This window comes from Schistocerca americana, chromosome 4 (genome assembly GCF_021461395.2).
Source record: "Schistocerca americana isolate TAMUIC-IGC-003095 chromosome 4, iqSchAmer2.1, whole genome shotgun sequence".
Lineage (NCBI taxonomy): Eukaryota > Metazoa > Arthropoda > Insecta > Orthoptera > Acrididae > Schistocerca > Schistocerca americana.
In genome coordinates this window covers 619,301,857-619,315,725 of record NC_060122.1, presented here as the reverse complement: position 1 = coordinate 619,315,725, position 13,869 = coordinate 619,301,857, and the positions used below count along the sequence as shown (strand labels likewise).

The 13,869-nt window shown below is 42.2% G+C and overlaps 1 protein-coding gene across 1 annotated transcript in view; it reads right to left on the bottom strand.

The window, feature by feature from the left end:
* Positions 1–3,405: 3,405 nt before the first annotated feature.
* The window catches only part of LOC124612686 (protein 60A-like), a 162,005-nt gene continuing 151,541 nt past the window's right edge, over positions 3,406–13,869 (bottom strand). Inside the window, exons 5-6 of the mRNA XM_047141021.1 lie at positions 3,868–3,944; positions 3,406–3,783 (exon numbers count right to left, since the gene is read on the bottom strand). Coding sequence (XP_046996977.1) covers positions 3,526–3,783; positions 3,868–3,944 — 335 coding nt within the window. The 3' untranslated portion in view covers positions 3,406–3,525. The remainder of the gene's footprint in view (positions 3,784–3,867; positions 3,945–13,869) is intronic.

Genomic DNA, 13,869 nt, shown 5'->3' with positions numbered 1-13,869 from the left:
TGCTTGTTTCATTCTTCCATAGTTAATCCATATTAGTATTTTGGAACCATGGCTTATTAAACAGATGTTCAGTAATGCTCATACATGTCAACAGCTCCCTTCTTTGGTACAGGGTTACATTTTGCTTGAATGTCACATATTATTTTGCCTATCTCATATATCTTGCATACCACATGGAAGAATTTTGCAATGGTTGATACACCAAAGTGTCAAAAATTTTGAGGGAATGTCCTGTACTCCAAGTATCTTATAACAACTGACATCTTTTACTGCCATGAAATGCTTTTCTCAGTATCGAATCACCCAACTCATCATCAGCTACTTTCTCTTTCTTTCCTTCATACACCCATTCTGCGTATTCCTTCACCTTTCTGCCTTTTCTCCTGTGACTGGTACCAGTTTGTCATCAGAGGATTTTCATACAACTGCCATGTTTCCCTCAAAGGAATCTCAAATTCTTGAATAACCAGCAAAATCTGTCTTTCCTATAGTTACAGTATACATGTCATGTAGTCATGCTTTGTCACTCTGCTCTTCCTGATTATCTTCACTCATCTTAATACTGTTGCTTTTAACCTTTTCAAAAGAATTTACACTGATAAGGCAGAAACATTATGAGCACTGCCCGCCATGAGACTAAATGCTGTCTGGGGATGTTGCAGGTACTAATGCAGTAAGGGAAGTTATAAGCGGAGCAGAGATAAATGGGGAATCATTTCACTGATGACAGGGCAGTAAATGGTGAAATCCAGTGATGTAAACAACTGACACGGGCAGTTTGTTATGGCTTGCCACCTGAGAACAAGGGTCTTGGAAACAGGAAACTTGGTTGGCCATATTACATCTACTTCTACAGACACAATCTACAAGCCACCATACAGTGCCTGGTGGGGGGGTACCCTGTACAACTACTAGTCATTTCCTTCCTGTTCCGCTCACAAACAGAATGGGGGAAAACAACTGTCTGTATGTCTCATATCTTATCTTTGTTGTCCTTATAGTAAGTGTATGTTGGCGGTAGCAGAATTGCTCTTCAGTCAGGCTCAAATGCAAGTTCTCAAAATTTTTGGAATAGTGCTCTTCAAAAAGAACGTTGTGTTCCCTCCATGGATTCTCATTTGGGTTCCCAAACCGTCTTCATAACACTTGCTTGTTGTTTGAACCAACCAGTAATACATCCAGCAGCCCACCTCAGAAATGCTTCAATGTCTTCCTTCAATCCAGCCTGGTACAGATCCCAAAAACTCTAGGAGTGGTCAAGAATAGATCGCACCAGTGTCCTTTATACGGTCTCCTTCGCAGGTGAACCACTCTTTCCTAAAATTCTCCCAATAAACCAAAGTTGCCCATTTGCTTTCCCTACCACAGTTCTTACATGATTGTTCCATTTCATATTGCTTTGCAACATTGCACCCAGACATTTAAACGAATTGACTGTTTCAATTAGAACACTAGTAATACTTTTTCTGAACATTACAGGTTTGTTCTTTCTATTCATTGGCATTAACTTACATTCTTCCACATTTACCATTCATCACACCAGCTAGAAATTTTGTCTAAGCCATTTTGTATCTTCCTATAGTCACCCAACTTCATCACCTTCATAGACCACAGCATCATCACCAAAAACCACAGTTTGCTGCCTCCCGTGCTGCCAGATCATTTATATACACATAGAAATTAACAGAGGTCCTATCAATTTCCCTGGTGCACTCTTGTGATACCCTTGTCTCTGACTGAGCGAGGTAGCGCAGTGAATAGCGCACTGGACTCGCACTCGAGAGGACAACGGTTCAAACCTGTGTCCGGCCATCCTGATGTAGGTTTTCCATGGTTTCCCTAAATCACTTAAGGCAAATGCTGGGATGGTTCCCTTGAAAGGGCACAGCTGACTTCCTTCCCTAATAGGATGGGACAGATGACCTCGCTGTTTGGTCCCCTCCCCCAAATCAACCAACCAACCTTGTCTCTGATGAATACTCGTGTTTGAAGACAACATACTGGGTTCAGTTACTGAAGAAGTCTCCGAGCCACTCATATATCAATGAACTTATTCCATATGCTCGTACCTTTGTCAACAGTCTACAGTGGGGCATGGTGTCAAATGTTTTCTGGAAAGCTATAAATATGTAATCTGCCTGTTACCCTTCACACATAGTTCACAGTATATCAACTGCAGGAAGGGCAAGCTAAGTCTGGCATGAGCTACACTTTCTAAAACTTCACTAATTTGTGGATGTGAGCTTTCAGTCTCAAGAAAATTTGTTATACTTGAACTAAGAATACGCCCAAGGATTCCGCAGCAAACCTGTGTTTGCTTGCTACTGTCATGAGCATCTATGGAAAGTGGTTGAAGGATGGGGAAGCCACGAGTAGGTAACGAGATATTTAATGCCTCATCATGGAACATGGAGGACGAAGGCTTGCCTGCTCTGTAAAGCAGAATACACAGTGATCTGTGGCAAATCTGATGAGAGAGTACAATGCTGGTGCAGGCACAAGGGTTTCAGAGCACACCGTAAAGTGCACATTGTTGAATTAGGGATCCACAACAGACAAATGGGCATTCCTGTATTGTTAAACCAATATTGTCAATTAAGACTGTAGTCAGCATGGGATCACTGAGACTGGACCATGGATCAATCAAAATGTGTTCACCAGGTAGGTGGTTATAACTGGATACATGGTATCACAGATGAAAGGCTGCTTGAAACATGCACAGCATCACTGATGCAGACCAGTGGAGGCAGTATTACGCTATGGGGGATGTTCACCTGGGCTTCCATTGAACCTGCGATGGTATTCGAAGGCACCATGAAAGCTGCAGAATACATGAACGTTATTGTTGAGAACCTTCATGCTTCATGTCTTCTTCAGCACTGATGACATCTTCCAGCACGATAACAGCCCATCGCAAGGCCATAATTGTGCTACAGTGGTTTGAGAAGCATGATAGTGAACTCACATTGGTGTATTGGCTACAGAATTTCCTGACCTGAACCCAGTGGAACTCATGGGATGCTATTGGGTACCAGTTCCTTATCTGCAAACCAACGTCTGTAATTTATGGGAACTGCATGATCTGTGCATAGATGTCTGGTGCCACCTACCTCTGGAAACCCATCAAGGATTTGTTAAATCTTTGCCACGCAGAATCAGTGCTCTATTACATTCCAAAGGTGGACTAACATGATATTAAGCAGGTGGTCACAATGTTTTATCTCATCGGTGTGTAAAAAAAAAAGATAAACCATGGTAAAAGTTCCTAAAACAGTAATGTATATTTTCTAGATATGTTCCAGATATTTACATAGAGTTACGGCTGATAAAAATTGCTAATTATCACTTCTTATTGTCTGTGAAGTTAAAAAAATATTGGTTATATAATTACTTATCAAAACTAGCTTAAAAAACACTGCACAATATATTTCACCATGAGGTTCACAAGTACACATTCATGAACGATGGTATATTTACAATGAAAGAAAGTGCAACACAGTGATCATGAATCCAGTACACACACAGTTAGTGACAGCCACAGCTCTTCACAACCATGTTCTTGTATTTGTTGAGTGTGACCAATTTGTCAAGATAATACAGCACATGCACTGGACCGAGCTTCACAGGGGCACAGCACGGCTTTGGAACATGTGTTGGGTACATCAGGTGAACCAAGGTCTGCACAATTGCATGGTTTGTGGCATTCATGTGTGCATTCAGAGGAAAGTTACATTCACCACTGCAATACCAGGCATGGTAACCATTTGGGGCAATTATCCAATCCTGCAACAAGTTTGATTGGTGTAAGTTCACATCATCATCATATGTTGGCAATTCAGTACTTCAACCTATAAATGTCTTACACACCTTCCAGTCAAGATCCTGAAAGTTCACATAAAGCGTTCGCAGCTGGCAGTTCCTTGATGTCCAGTGAGGAATTGTATCTAAAAAATAAAAGGCTTTAAAATTAAAAATCTATATCGCACTTAAAGAATTAAATTCATGAAAATATATTTCATTTCATTGCAATTATTTACTTAGTCACTTATTTGTATGTTTTATGGACAATAACATGAATTTATCATTATAATTTGGAATGTGTCAGTTAGTTTACAACGAGATACACTTTCACAGAGAAAAATATGGCAACGTGCTGACCATTTACAGGATTGTCTTTTACATGAAGATCCTTCCCTGAGAAAGTATTCAATGATTTTTGTGGCTGAACACTTCAATCCTTTCGTTGCCACATTAAGGTTTAGGAAAGGTTAGCGTAAGTCATTCCTCCATCTGGTATTGTCTGTATGAATGTTTTCACACTGCAGTCAATTATTAACAACAAACTACATAGGACAGTGAATGTACTGTGCAGCTGTTGTTAGCCTTATTACACCATTCTGAGCAACGAACACTTTCTTCCTCAATGAAGTGTTGACCTAGCATGTGTTGCTGTAAGATGTTAGAGAGGGAAAAACAGTGAGAGTATGCCTACTTTCTGACAGCATCATCTTCCAGTCTGAATTTAAATACTGATTTACCACACAGTTTTAACCTGTCAGGCAGCTTAATGTATGGCACACACTCTGCTTAGCGAATGGCATAATTTGTAATACCTCGACTCACAGGCAGTGATTTAGTTACTGTTTGGCATGTTTTTATAGTAGGTGTGCTAGGCCAGCAAAGTATGAAGGTGAGCTAAACTAAAAGAGTGAAGCACAGGTACCAAAAAAAAATCACAGTTATACCACAGCAGATGGCTTACTTGGTAAAAGCACTACTCATGGACAGTAAAGGTTTGTGCTCTTATACTATTACAGAGTGGAGACAAAATGTTATACTTCATTTGGTGACAGATAATTCTCAACAGTGCGAACATCACTGTTACAATGCAGAAGTATCTGATTAGTAGTGACTAAAATTAGTCAGCTAGAAATTCAGCAATACTGAGACATTGTCTCAGAAATGTAAATAACATCATGTTATGGGACTTGTCATGGAAGACATGCAAAGCAGCTGAGTGAAGTCTGCATTAACTGTCACTAATCTTCAGTAGCCAAACAGCCTACAGGTTGGCAAAAGAGGAAGAAGGAAAGATTTGGGCTTACCATCCCATTGACATAATGCAGGACCATCCTTGCATTAGCTTCTAGTGCTTTAGAGAATCCAAGGAACCTAAATCCATAGGCCAGATGGGGAAATGAACCTCCATTGTCTACAATAAGAGCCCAGTACCTCTGTACTAAGACTGGCAAAGGAGATACAGCACTGAAAAACCAGGACTGTTTTGTTGATGGTAGAAGAGATGGCACCTGTTTCTTTGGGACTCACAGGGTGTCATCATGACTTTCAGAAAAAATGTGTTATAGTTACTGGCTCTTAACATGTAATGTTACTGAGTCAGGTGCTCAGTGATTTGAAACAGAAGTGACCAGGATCAGCATGCAAGAAATTATCTCCTATTAGGACAATAAAACTACATCTACATACATACTCTGCACGCCAATGTACAGTACATGGCAGAGAGTACCCTGTACCCCTACTAGTCATTTCCTTTTCTGTTCCACTCACAAACAGAGTGAGGAAAAAATGACTATCTACGTGTCTCCATATGAGCCCTAATTTCTCGAATCTTTTCTTCATCGTCCTTACATGCAATGTATGTTGGTGGCAGTAGAATTGTTTGGCAGTCAGCTCCAAATTCTGGTTCTCCAAATGTTCTCAATAGCGTTCCTCAAAAATAATGTTGCCTTCCTTCCAGGGATTCCTATTTGACTTCCTGAAGCATCTTCGTAACACTTATGTGTTGTTTGATCCTACTGGTAATAAATCCAGCAGCCCATCTGTGACTTGCTTCAGAGTCTTCCTTCAATCTGACCTGGTAAAGATCCCATACTCCTGAGCAGTGTTCAAGAATAGGTCGCACCAGAGTCCTATATGTGTTCTCCTTTACAGGCATACCACTCTTTCCTAAAATTCTCCCAGTAAACCAAAGTTGACCATTCACCTTTCCTATTACAGTCCTGATATGCTTGTTCCATTTTATATTGCTTCACAGTGTTACGCCCAAATATTTAAACAAATTGACTGTGTCAAGCAGGACACTAGTAATACTGCATCTGAAAGTTATAGGTTAGTTCTTCCCAATCGTCTGCATTAACTTACATTTTTCCACAGTTAGAGCTAACTGCCATCATCACTCCAACTAGAAATTTTGTCTAAACCATCTTGTTTCTTCCTACAGTCAGCCAACTTTGGCATATTACTGTACACCACAGCATCGTCAGCAAACAACCAAAGATTGCCGCCCACCCTGTCTGACAAATCATTCGTGTATATGAAGAGCAACAGTGGTCCTATCACACCTCCCTGGGCACTCCTCATGATACCCGGGTCTCTGATGAACACTCGTCATCAAGGACATCATACAGGGTTTATTACTTAAGAAGTCTTCGAGCCACTCACACATTTGTGAACTTATTCCATATGCTCGAACCTTCATAAGCAGCCTGCAATGGGACACCATATCAAACACTTTCCAGAAATCTAGAAATATGGAATCAATCTGTTGCCTTTCATCCATAGTTTGCAATATATCATGTAAGAAAAGGTCAAGCTGAGTTTTGCATGAGCAATGCTTCCTAAAACCATGCTGATTCAAGCTTCTCAGTCTCAACAAAATTTACTACATCTGAACTGAGAATATGTTCAAGGATTCTGCAGCAAACTGAAGTTAGGGATATTGATCTGCAATTTTGTGGGTCCATTCTTTTACCCTTCTTATATACTGGAGTCAGCTCCACTTTCTCCCTGTCACTTGGGACTTTGTGCTGGGAAAGAGATTCATGATAAATGCAGACTAGATAAGTACTCTCTGTGAAACTGAACTGGGATCCCATCTGGAAGTGGTGATTTATTTGCTTTCAAATCTTTCAGTTGTTTCTCTAGACCAGAGAAGCTTATTACTATGTCATTCATAAGGCAGTCTGACCGATGGTCAAATGATACTATGTTTGCACAATTCTCCTGTCTGAATGATTTCTTGGACATGAAATTTAAAACTTCAGCTTTCATTTTGCTATCTTCAGCTGCCACACCAAACTGGTCATCAAGGAACTGCATGGAAGCCTTAAACCCGCTTAGCGATTTTACGTAAGACCAGAATTTTCTCGGGGTTTCTGCCAGATTTTTCACTAAGGTGCGATAGTGCTAGTTCTCATATGCTTTGCGCATAGATCTTTTCACAGATGCAAGAATCTCTACTAACCTTTGCTTGTTGTCATTAGTGCATTCTCTTTTGAACCAGAGAGCAACAGCCTCTGTCTCCTTAGCATGTTCTGAATTTTGTTATTAAATCATGAAGGATATTTTTCATCCTTATCCACTTACTAGGCACATAGCTCTCCAGACCACAATTTACAATCTGCTTGAACTCTGTCCATAATTCCTTTACATCCATCTTAATGGACTAAGTGATGTCAATTCACTGTCTAAGAGAGATGCTAACAACTGCATTGACATCATGAACGTTAATCACCGTTTCTATAATGAAATCATTGGTGAAATCCAGCCTATTTGTAGCATGTGGGACGCCGAGCTAGCTACTCAAGGCCGTCTTCAGAAAACATATTCAAAATTACAGGGTGTACATAAAGCCCAGGACCACTTTCAATTATTTATGGCACAAGAACCAAACATTGTACAGATATCATACATATGTCATTTAGAAGAGAAACACTGAAAGTTTTTTTGCATCTATATCGTCACAGCATAGTTTGGTAATTTGCCGACAGTCAGCGCTAGTCCCAAACATGGAGAGTTCAGGCGTGGAGCGAGCTTCCTATGTGTTGCTGGGCACAAGCAACCCGTTGTAATCAATTTGTTGTGCCAGTGGTAAATGGCCTACCTTGTTGGTGCTTCTTACCATACTTGGTTCTAAATATCCATTGAACAGCTCTAGTACAATTGTTTTTGTCCAACTGCAACATAACCTGAACTCCACACGTTTGCAATTAGTGCTGACTTGTTTGCGACTAGCACTGACTACCAGCAGATTACCAAACTATGCTGTCGTGGTATCCATGATACAAACTTTCAGGGTTTCTCTTCAAAATGACATATGTATGATATCTGTACAATGTTTGCTTCTTGTGCAACAAATAATTGAAAGTGTTCCCAGACTTTATGCACGCCCTGTATTTCGCATGACTGTCTGTCTGTACCCCTGCAATGAATCCACAGTCATCCCAGTCTACACCCAGTAGAGTAAAGTTGCCTCAAAGTACTATTGCACGATCAGGATATTTATGCACTACTGACCATAGTCTTTCTTTGATTGACTCTAGGACTGTTACAGCAGAATCAGATGGCTGGTAAAAATATCCAACAATTAACTTGATTTCATCTACAGCTGTTATACATGACCAGATAACTTCACTGTCATACTCAACTTTGACCTCAATAGAGGCAATACTTTCGTCAACTGCAATGAACACTTACCCTCTTATGGTCTCTAATCTGCCTTTCCGATATATGCTCCATGACTCACTAAATATTTCAGAAGTTTCCACCTCAGGTTTCAGCAGGTCTTGATCCCAAAAATAATCTGAGTGCGAGAACTTTCCTGGAAGCCAGTAAATTCGGATACTTTATTAGGAATACTTCGAGAGTTCGCTGATAAAATTTTGACAGTCAAAGTGTCTTTATTCTTAATGCTGGCTGACTTCCCTCACTGTGTATCAACTGGCAATTGTTCATCAGAACACCTCAGACTACAGTCTAACCTAAAAAACTCTCATGTGCACTCTGCTACCCGAGTAGCTGCTTCCTTTGTGTAGTGCACCCCTGACCTACCAAGGGGAGTCTTACAAACTCCATGTGATATAAGCAGATCTAGAAATCTACAACCGAGACTGTCACAGAGTCAACAAAGCTTTTGGTTGAGACCCTCCACAAAGCTCCAAACCTAAGGACCCAGATCAGCTCTGAGAACAATTCTGCAAATTGTGAGCTCCACTTGCATACACACACAATACCACCAGTCTTCACCACCTCTGCCGGCCACCTGCATCAATGAGGATGCTCTCAGAAACCAAGTGGCATGCATCATTGATACCGATGTGAGCCACAACTTGCACACAATTGTATCCAGCATCAGGCAAGGCCACTTCCACATCTCAGATGAGGCCCTCCGGCAGATATACCGAGTGCACATTGGCTTTCTTTCCAGCCCTGAATGCTATCTGCCTAAGGGACTCCATAACACACCTAACACTGGAGCTCCTGATAATTAGTAAACCCCTCCCCCTGTGTGCCTGCTCGGACCCTGCTGAAGGAGCGGCCACCTGTCTCCTCACAGGGTGAGGCCAGGCAGCCAGTCTCCACATTGGCCCTGCGCCACAAGCAGTGCGAACATATTACTGCCTGCCCCTCACCCTGTTGTGAGGGCAGATCCACTGCATTGGATGCACTAGGAGGTGCCTAGGAAGCAGAGCTCCAGGACAATAGAAACGCAGAGGCAGCAGCCTGAAGGTGGCTGACCATAGATGAAAGTGCTTTCAGCTGTTTGCGAACTGCAGTTAGCTCCTCCTGAATCCGCACACAGCATGCACACATCCTACCTATCCTAACAAGACAATCTGAAGAAGTAAACTATGAAAGCAGACACAATCCTAGATATGCTATTTGCTACCCTCCTGACATGTCACCAATGGGTGCTGAAGTGTTAATGATCCACATGGCTGCCTGTTCACTGAGCAGCCACTGCAGTATGAAGTGAATGAATTTGTCCATGAAATTTAATAAATATAGTACAAGGAAAGAGATAAAAACTTAACTGGCCACTGTGTAGGCATATACAGTATCAGCTGAGAGCTGGAGCCTGACTGTTAATACATAGGTTGTCACAGGGGCAAATAAACATGAAATGGAATTTTGTTACATAATATCAAAAAATGTTTTGTTATGCAAGATACTTTCTTTGCTTGTAGAGTTTATCTGTGCTGTGAATATAAACTGTGCAGACTATTGTTGTTTGGAAACTTGTTACAAAATTATCTCAAGTAGTCACAATGTAGCATTTATTTAGAGCACAACTATTTTCAGTAGGTCATCTCTCATTCTCAAAAGTCGCCTGCACAACAAACAGGGATCAGAATAAGGATAAACATCTGTAGTTACATACATTGTTAAAATGTAAAAGTTACAAACATCACTTGTTGTGAAGCCATTAAAAAAAAAATATAACACCTTGCTATTTAGAATCTTCAAAGAGCATATGAACTTATAAAATGGATACATGCTCTATTACAAGATTCAACCACATATCAGGTAGTTCACTATGTGCTCTATTAGTGAATTGATTGATTATGAGCCCCTTCTCTTTGACTTAACATAATCAAAGTATACAGACATGGGTCACATGCTAATCACCAACTCATGTCATTAAATAGGGAAAGCAGCCCTAAATGGAAGTGCCCACAGATTCAGATAACTTGCATGTGTACTGTAGTTCATTTTAGGTGGTTGGTTGGATGATTAAATGGACCAAACTACTACATCATCAGTCCCTTGTTCCTCAAACAGAAAGGTATATATGACTGTAGATCAGAGATAGCCTACCTCACAATACCCAGGGGAAGAAAACCCAAAGTTTACCAAAGGTCAATGAATCTGAGATAAAGGACAAAAAGAAGAAAGGGAGACATAGGAAGAAAGTCAGGCAAGGTGTCCCATCTAGGGAGCAGCCAGGAGCCCCAGAAAGCAGGGTGCAATGAGGGGAGATACATCCCCCCCACCACCACCACCACTTAGCAGAGGCACTCCACTCAGAAATTGCCTATGAAAGACTAGGAACATGGACAGGGCAAGAGAAACACACAGAGACAAAAGATGAACAAGTCTAACAGATCCTGCAAGAGGAGGAAAGGAAGAGCAGATAGGATGAGGATTGGGCTGGACGTCCAGACAGCCACAGCTCAGTCGGGACAGAGGAGGCAACAATGTATTCTCCAACCCTTCAATAGGCCAATCAGGTTAAATAGCTCTCTCTTAAAGAGAGTGGTAAAAGCCCGTTTCATGAATAAAAATTAAAACTAAGTCAGCCACTTAGGCATAGTTGCCTAACAGCAGGGTTAGTGAGTCACGGAGATCAAAGACTGCGGTTGTAATCCCCAATCTGGGCTGCTGTTGTGGGAGATGGATTTTTGTGTTTGCAAAGAGAAGATGGCAGTTCAGATGCTTTAGCAAGCTGTGAACATAGCTAGGATAATTGACAAGACGTTGTTGGCACCTGATCCGCAATGGAGGGACTCCCTGAATACCTGATCCGCAATGGAGGGACTCCCTGAATACGCTGTTCACAGGCCTAGTTTGAAAGGCTCCTGTTGCAAGTTGAATCCCACAGTGATGTATCATATCCAATATCCACAATGCTGAGGGAAATGCTGAACTGTATCCCAGACTCACATAATCAATACAGTATTGTATTAGGGCTTTGTAAAACTGCGGAAGAATAGTGCAATCTGCACCCCAGCTGGTGTTACTCAGGCAGCAAAGTGTATTGAGGTGCTGCCAGTGCTTTCACTTATGCTGGTGAAGATGGAGAGTTCACATCAAATGAGAATCGAAGACCACTCCTAAAATTGGTTAAGTCTCCACCAAACTGAGTAGCTCATCATCAACGTAATGTTATGGCTGTGGGTGAATGGCACGACATCGACAGAAGTGCACAATGTAAGTCTTGGCGGCTGAAAACTGAAAGCCATGGGTAAGTGCACATGCCTGCATCTTTTGTATGGCACCTTGCAGTTGGTGTTCAGCAACACCCACAGTAGAGGAGCAATAATAGAGGCAAAAGTCGTAAGTATACAAGGAGGGTGATAGTGAGGACCACATAGCTGCTGCTACACCATTGATGCCCACTTGCAAGAGAGGGACAGTCAGTACAGAGACCTGCAGGACTACATTCTCTTGCTTTGGGGCTACTGTGGAAAGCACCAACTCTAACCCAGCAAGTATGACACAACAAGAAGTTCTGCATAAAATTTGGGAAAGGACCCCAGACAGAAACCCCACTCATGTAAGATAGCAAGGATGTGGTTTCGCCATGTTGTGTCACAAGCCTCTTGCAGGGCAGATGGCAGAATCCAGGTAAATCAGATTATCAATAGAGTAATGGCCTTGGCGAAAACCACCCTGGAATGGAGCCAGAAGACCCCGCAACTCAAGGAGCCAACACAACTGCAAGCTCCCCATACATTCAAGTGACTTACAGAGAACATTGGTGAGACTTAATGGGCAGTAACTGTCCATCTCTAGATGGTGCTTATCCAGTTTCAGCATTGGAACAATGACGCTTTTTCACCATTGCTACAGGAACTCTCCATTATTCCAGGTACGGTTAAAGATGGCAAAGGTATGCCACTGACAGTTCAGAAGTACATGTTTGATCATTTGGTTGTGGATGTGGTCCGGCCATGGATTGTATCAGGGCAGTGGGCTAGGACACAGACAAATTCCCACTCACTGAATGAATTATTATATGCCTCCAAAGGCAGGTTGATAATTCTCAGATACTGAGGCTCGAGGGTAAAGCACAGCAAAATGTTCAGTGATAGCATCTGGTTCACACCATTCTAGGTACTACCAGTACAACTGCAGATGTCTGGTATCCATAGAGACATCTGATCTTGGCCCAAACCTGCAAAGCAGAAGAACGTGGTTCAATGGTTGAACTTGCTGTTCCCAGCATTCTCACTTCCATTGTTTTATTAGGTGACAGACCCGGGCATGCAGCTGCTTAAAGGCAATGAGGTGCCATCTCTAATGGCCTCTGCAATTTTTGATGACCATCAAGGTACTGTCTTCCGCAGGGGCGGCCCAAGGAACGGGGGTTGCTAAATCAGCTGCCAAAAGAATTGCTGTAGATGTATTCTGGACCACCTCATCAATATCTCCATGTGCTGGGGAGCTAAGGGTGACAGCAGAGGAGAAAGAACCTCATTAAGCAATGTTGAGAAACCATCTGGGCAGGCATCCAAGGAAATGATACTGAGGGAGGGACAGGGGTCGGAAGGGGTCACTAGCACACAGGTCATTGTGGACTCTTCAGTGGATGGATGGGATAAGACAAGGGCGGCAAATGAAAAGATCAATGGCCAACAAAGTTCCATGAACCACACTAAAGTGCATGGGGGTACCAGTATCCAAAAAGCAAATTTCAATTTGTGCCAAAAAGTTTTCAAGGTCGTTACTGTGATTCCACCAATGCAAACAATATGATCTGAGACATGTCACCATTGGGAGGGAGGTAAAGGCTGCAGATGGTAATATCCTGAAATGCCCTTACTCGGATAGCTACCACCTCCAAAGGTGTATTAAGAGGCACAAGTTCACTATATAGAGTGTCCAAACATAAGTGCAAACTCTGCCCAACATCCTGTCACAGGTAGCGCGGTTCTTATAATGTCCCTGGTATCCACGAAGACTTGGCTCCTTGTTGATGGAAACCAAGTCTCCTGAAGACCAATGCAAAAGGCAGAGGAATGTTTAAAAGATGTAGCTCAGCCAGGTGGTGAAAAAAACCACTACACTTCCACTGGAGATTAATGTTGTTGATGTACTGTGAGGCCATGAAGTGACCAAGGAGGCAGGTTATGCCCTAGTGTCACCTGCTGCCACTGGCTGAGGGGTTATGGCATCAATACACATACATTCAGGGCTCCATTATGTGGTGCGAACCAGGGCCTCAGGCTGCCAGAATCTCCACCTTGGACACAGGAGTGGAAGAGGCACTATCTGGTGGTGTGGGGGCCACTGAAATGTTCTTCTTCTTGGAGGACGTTTTCTTGTCTTTCCTCTCCTTAGAGGGTT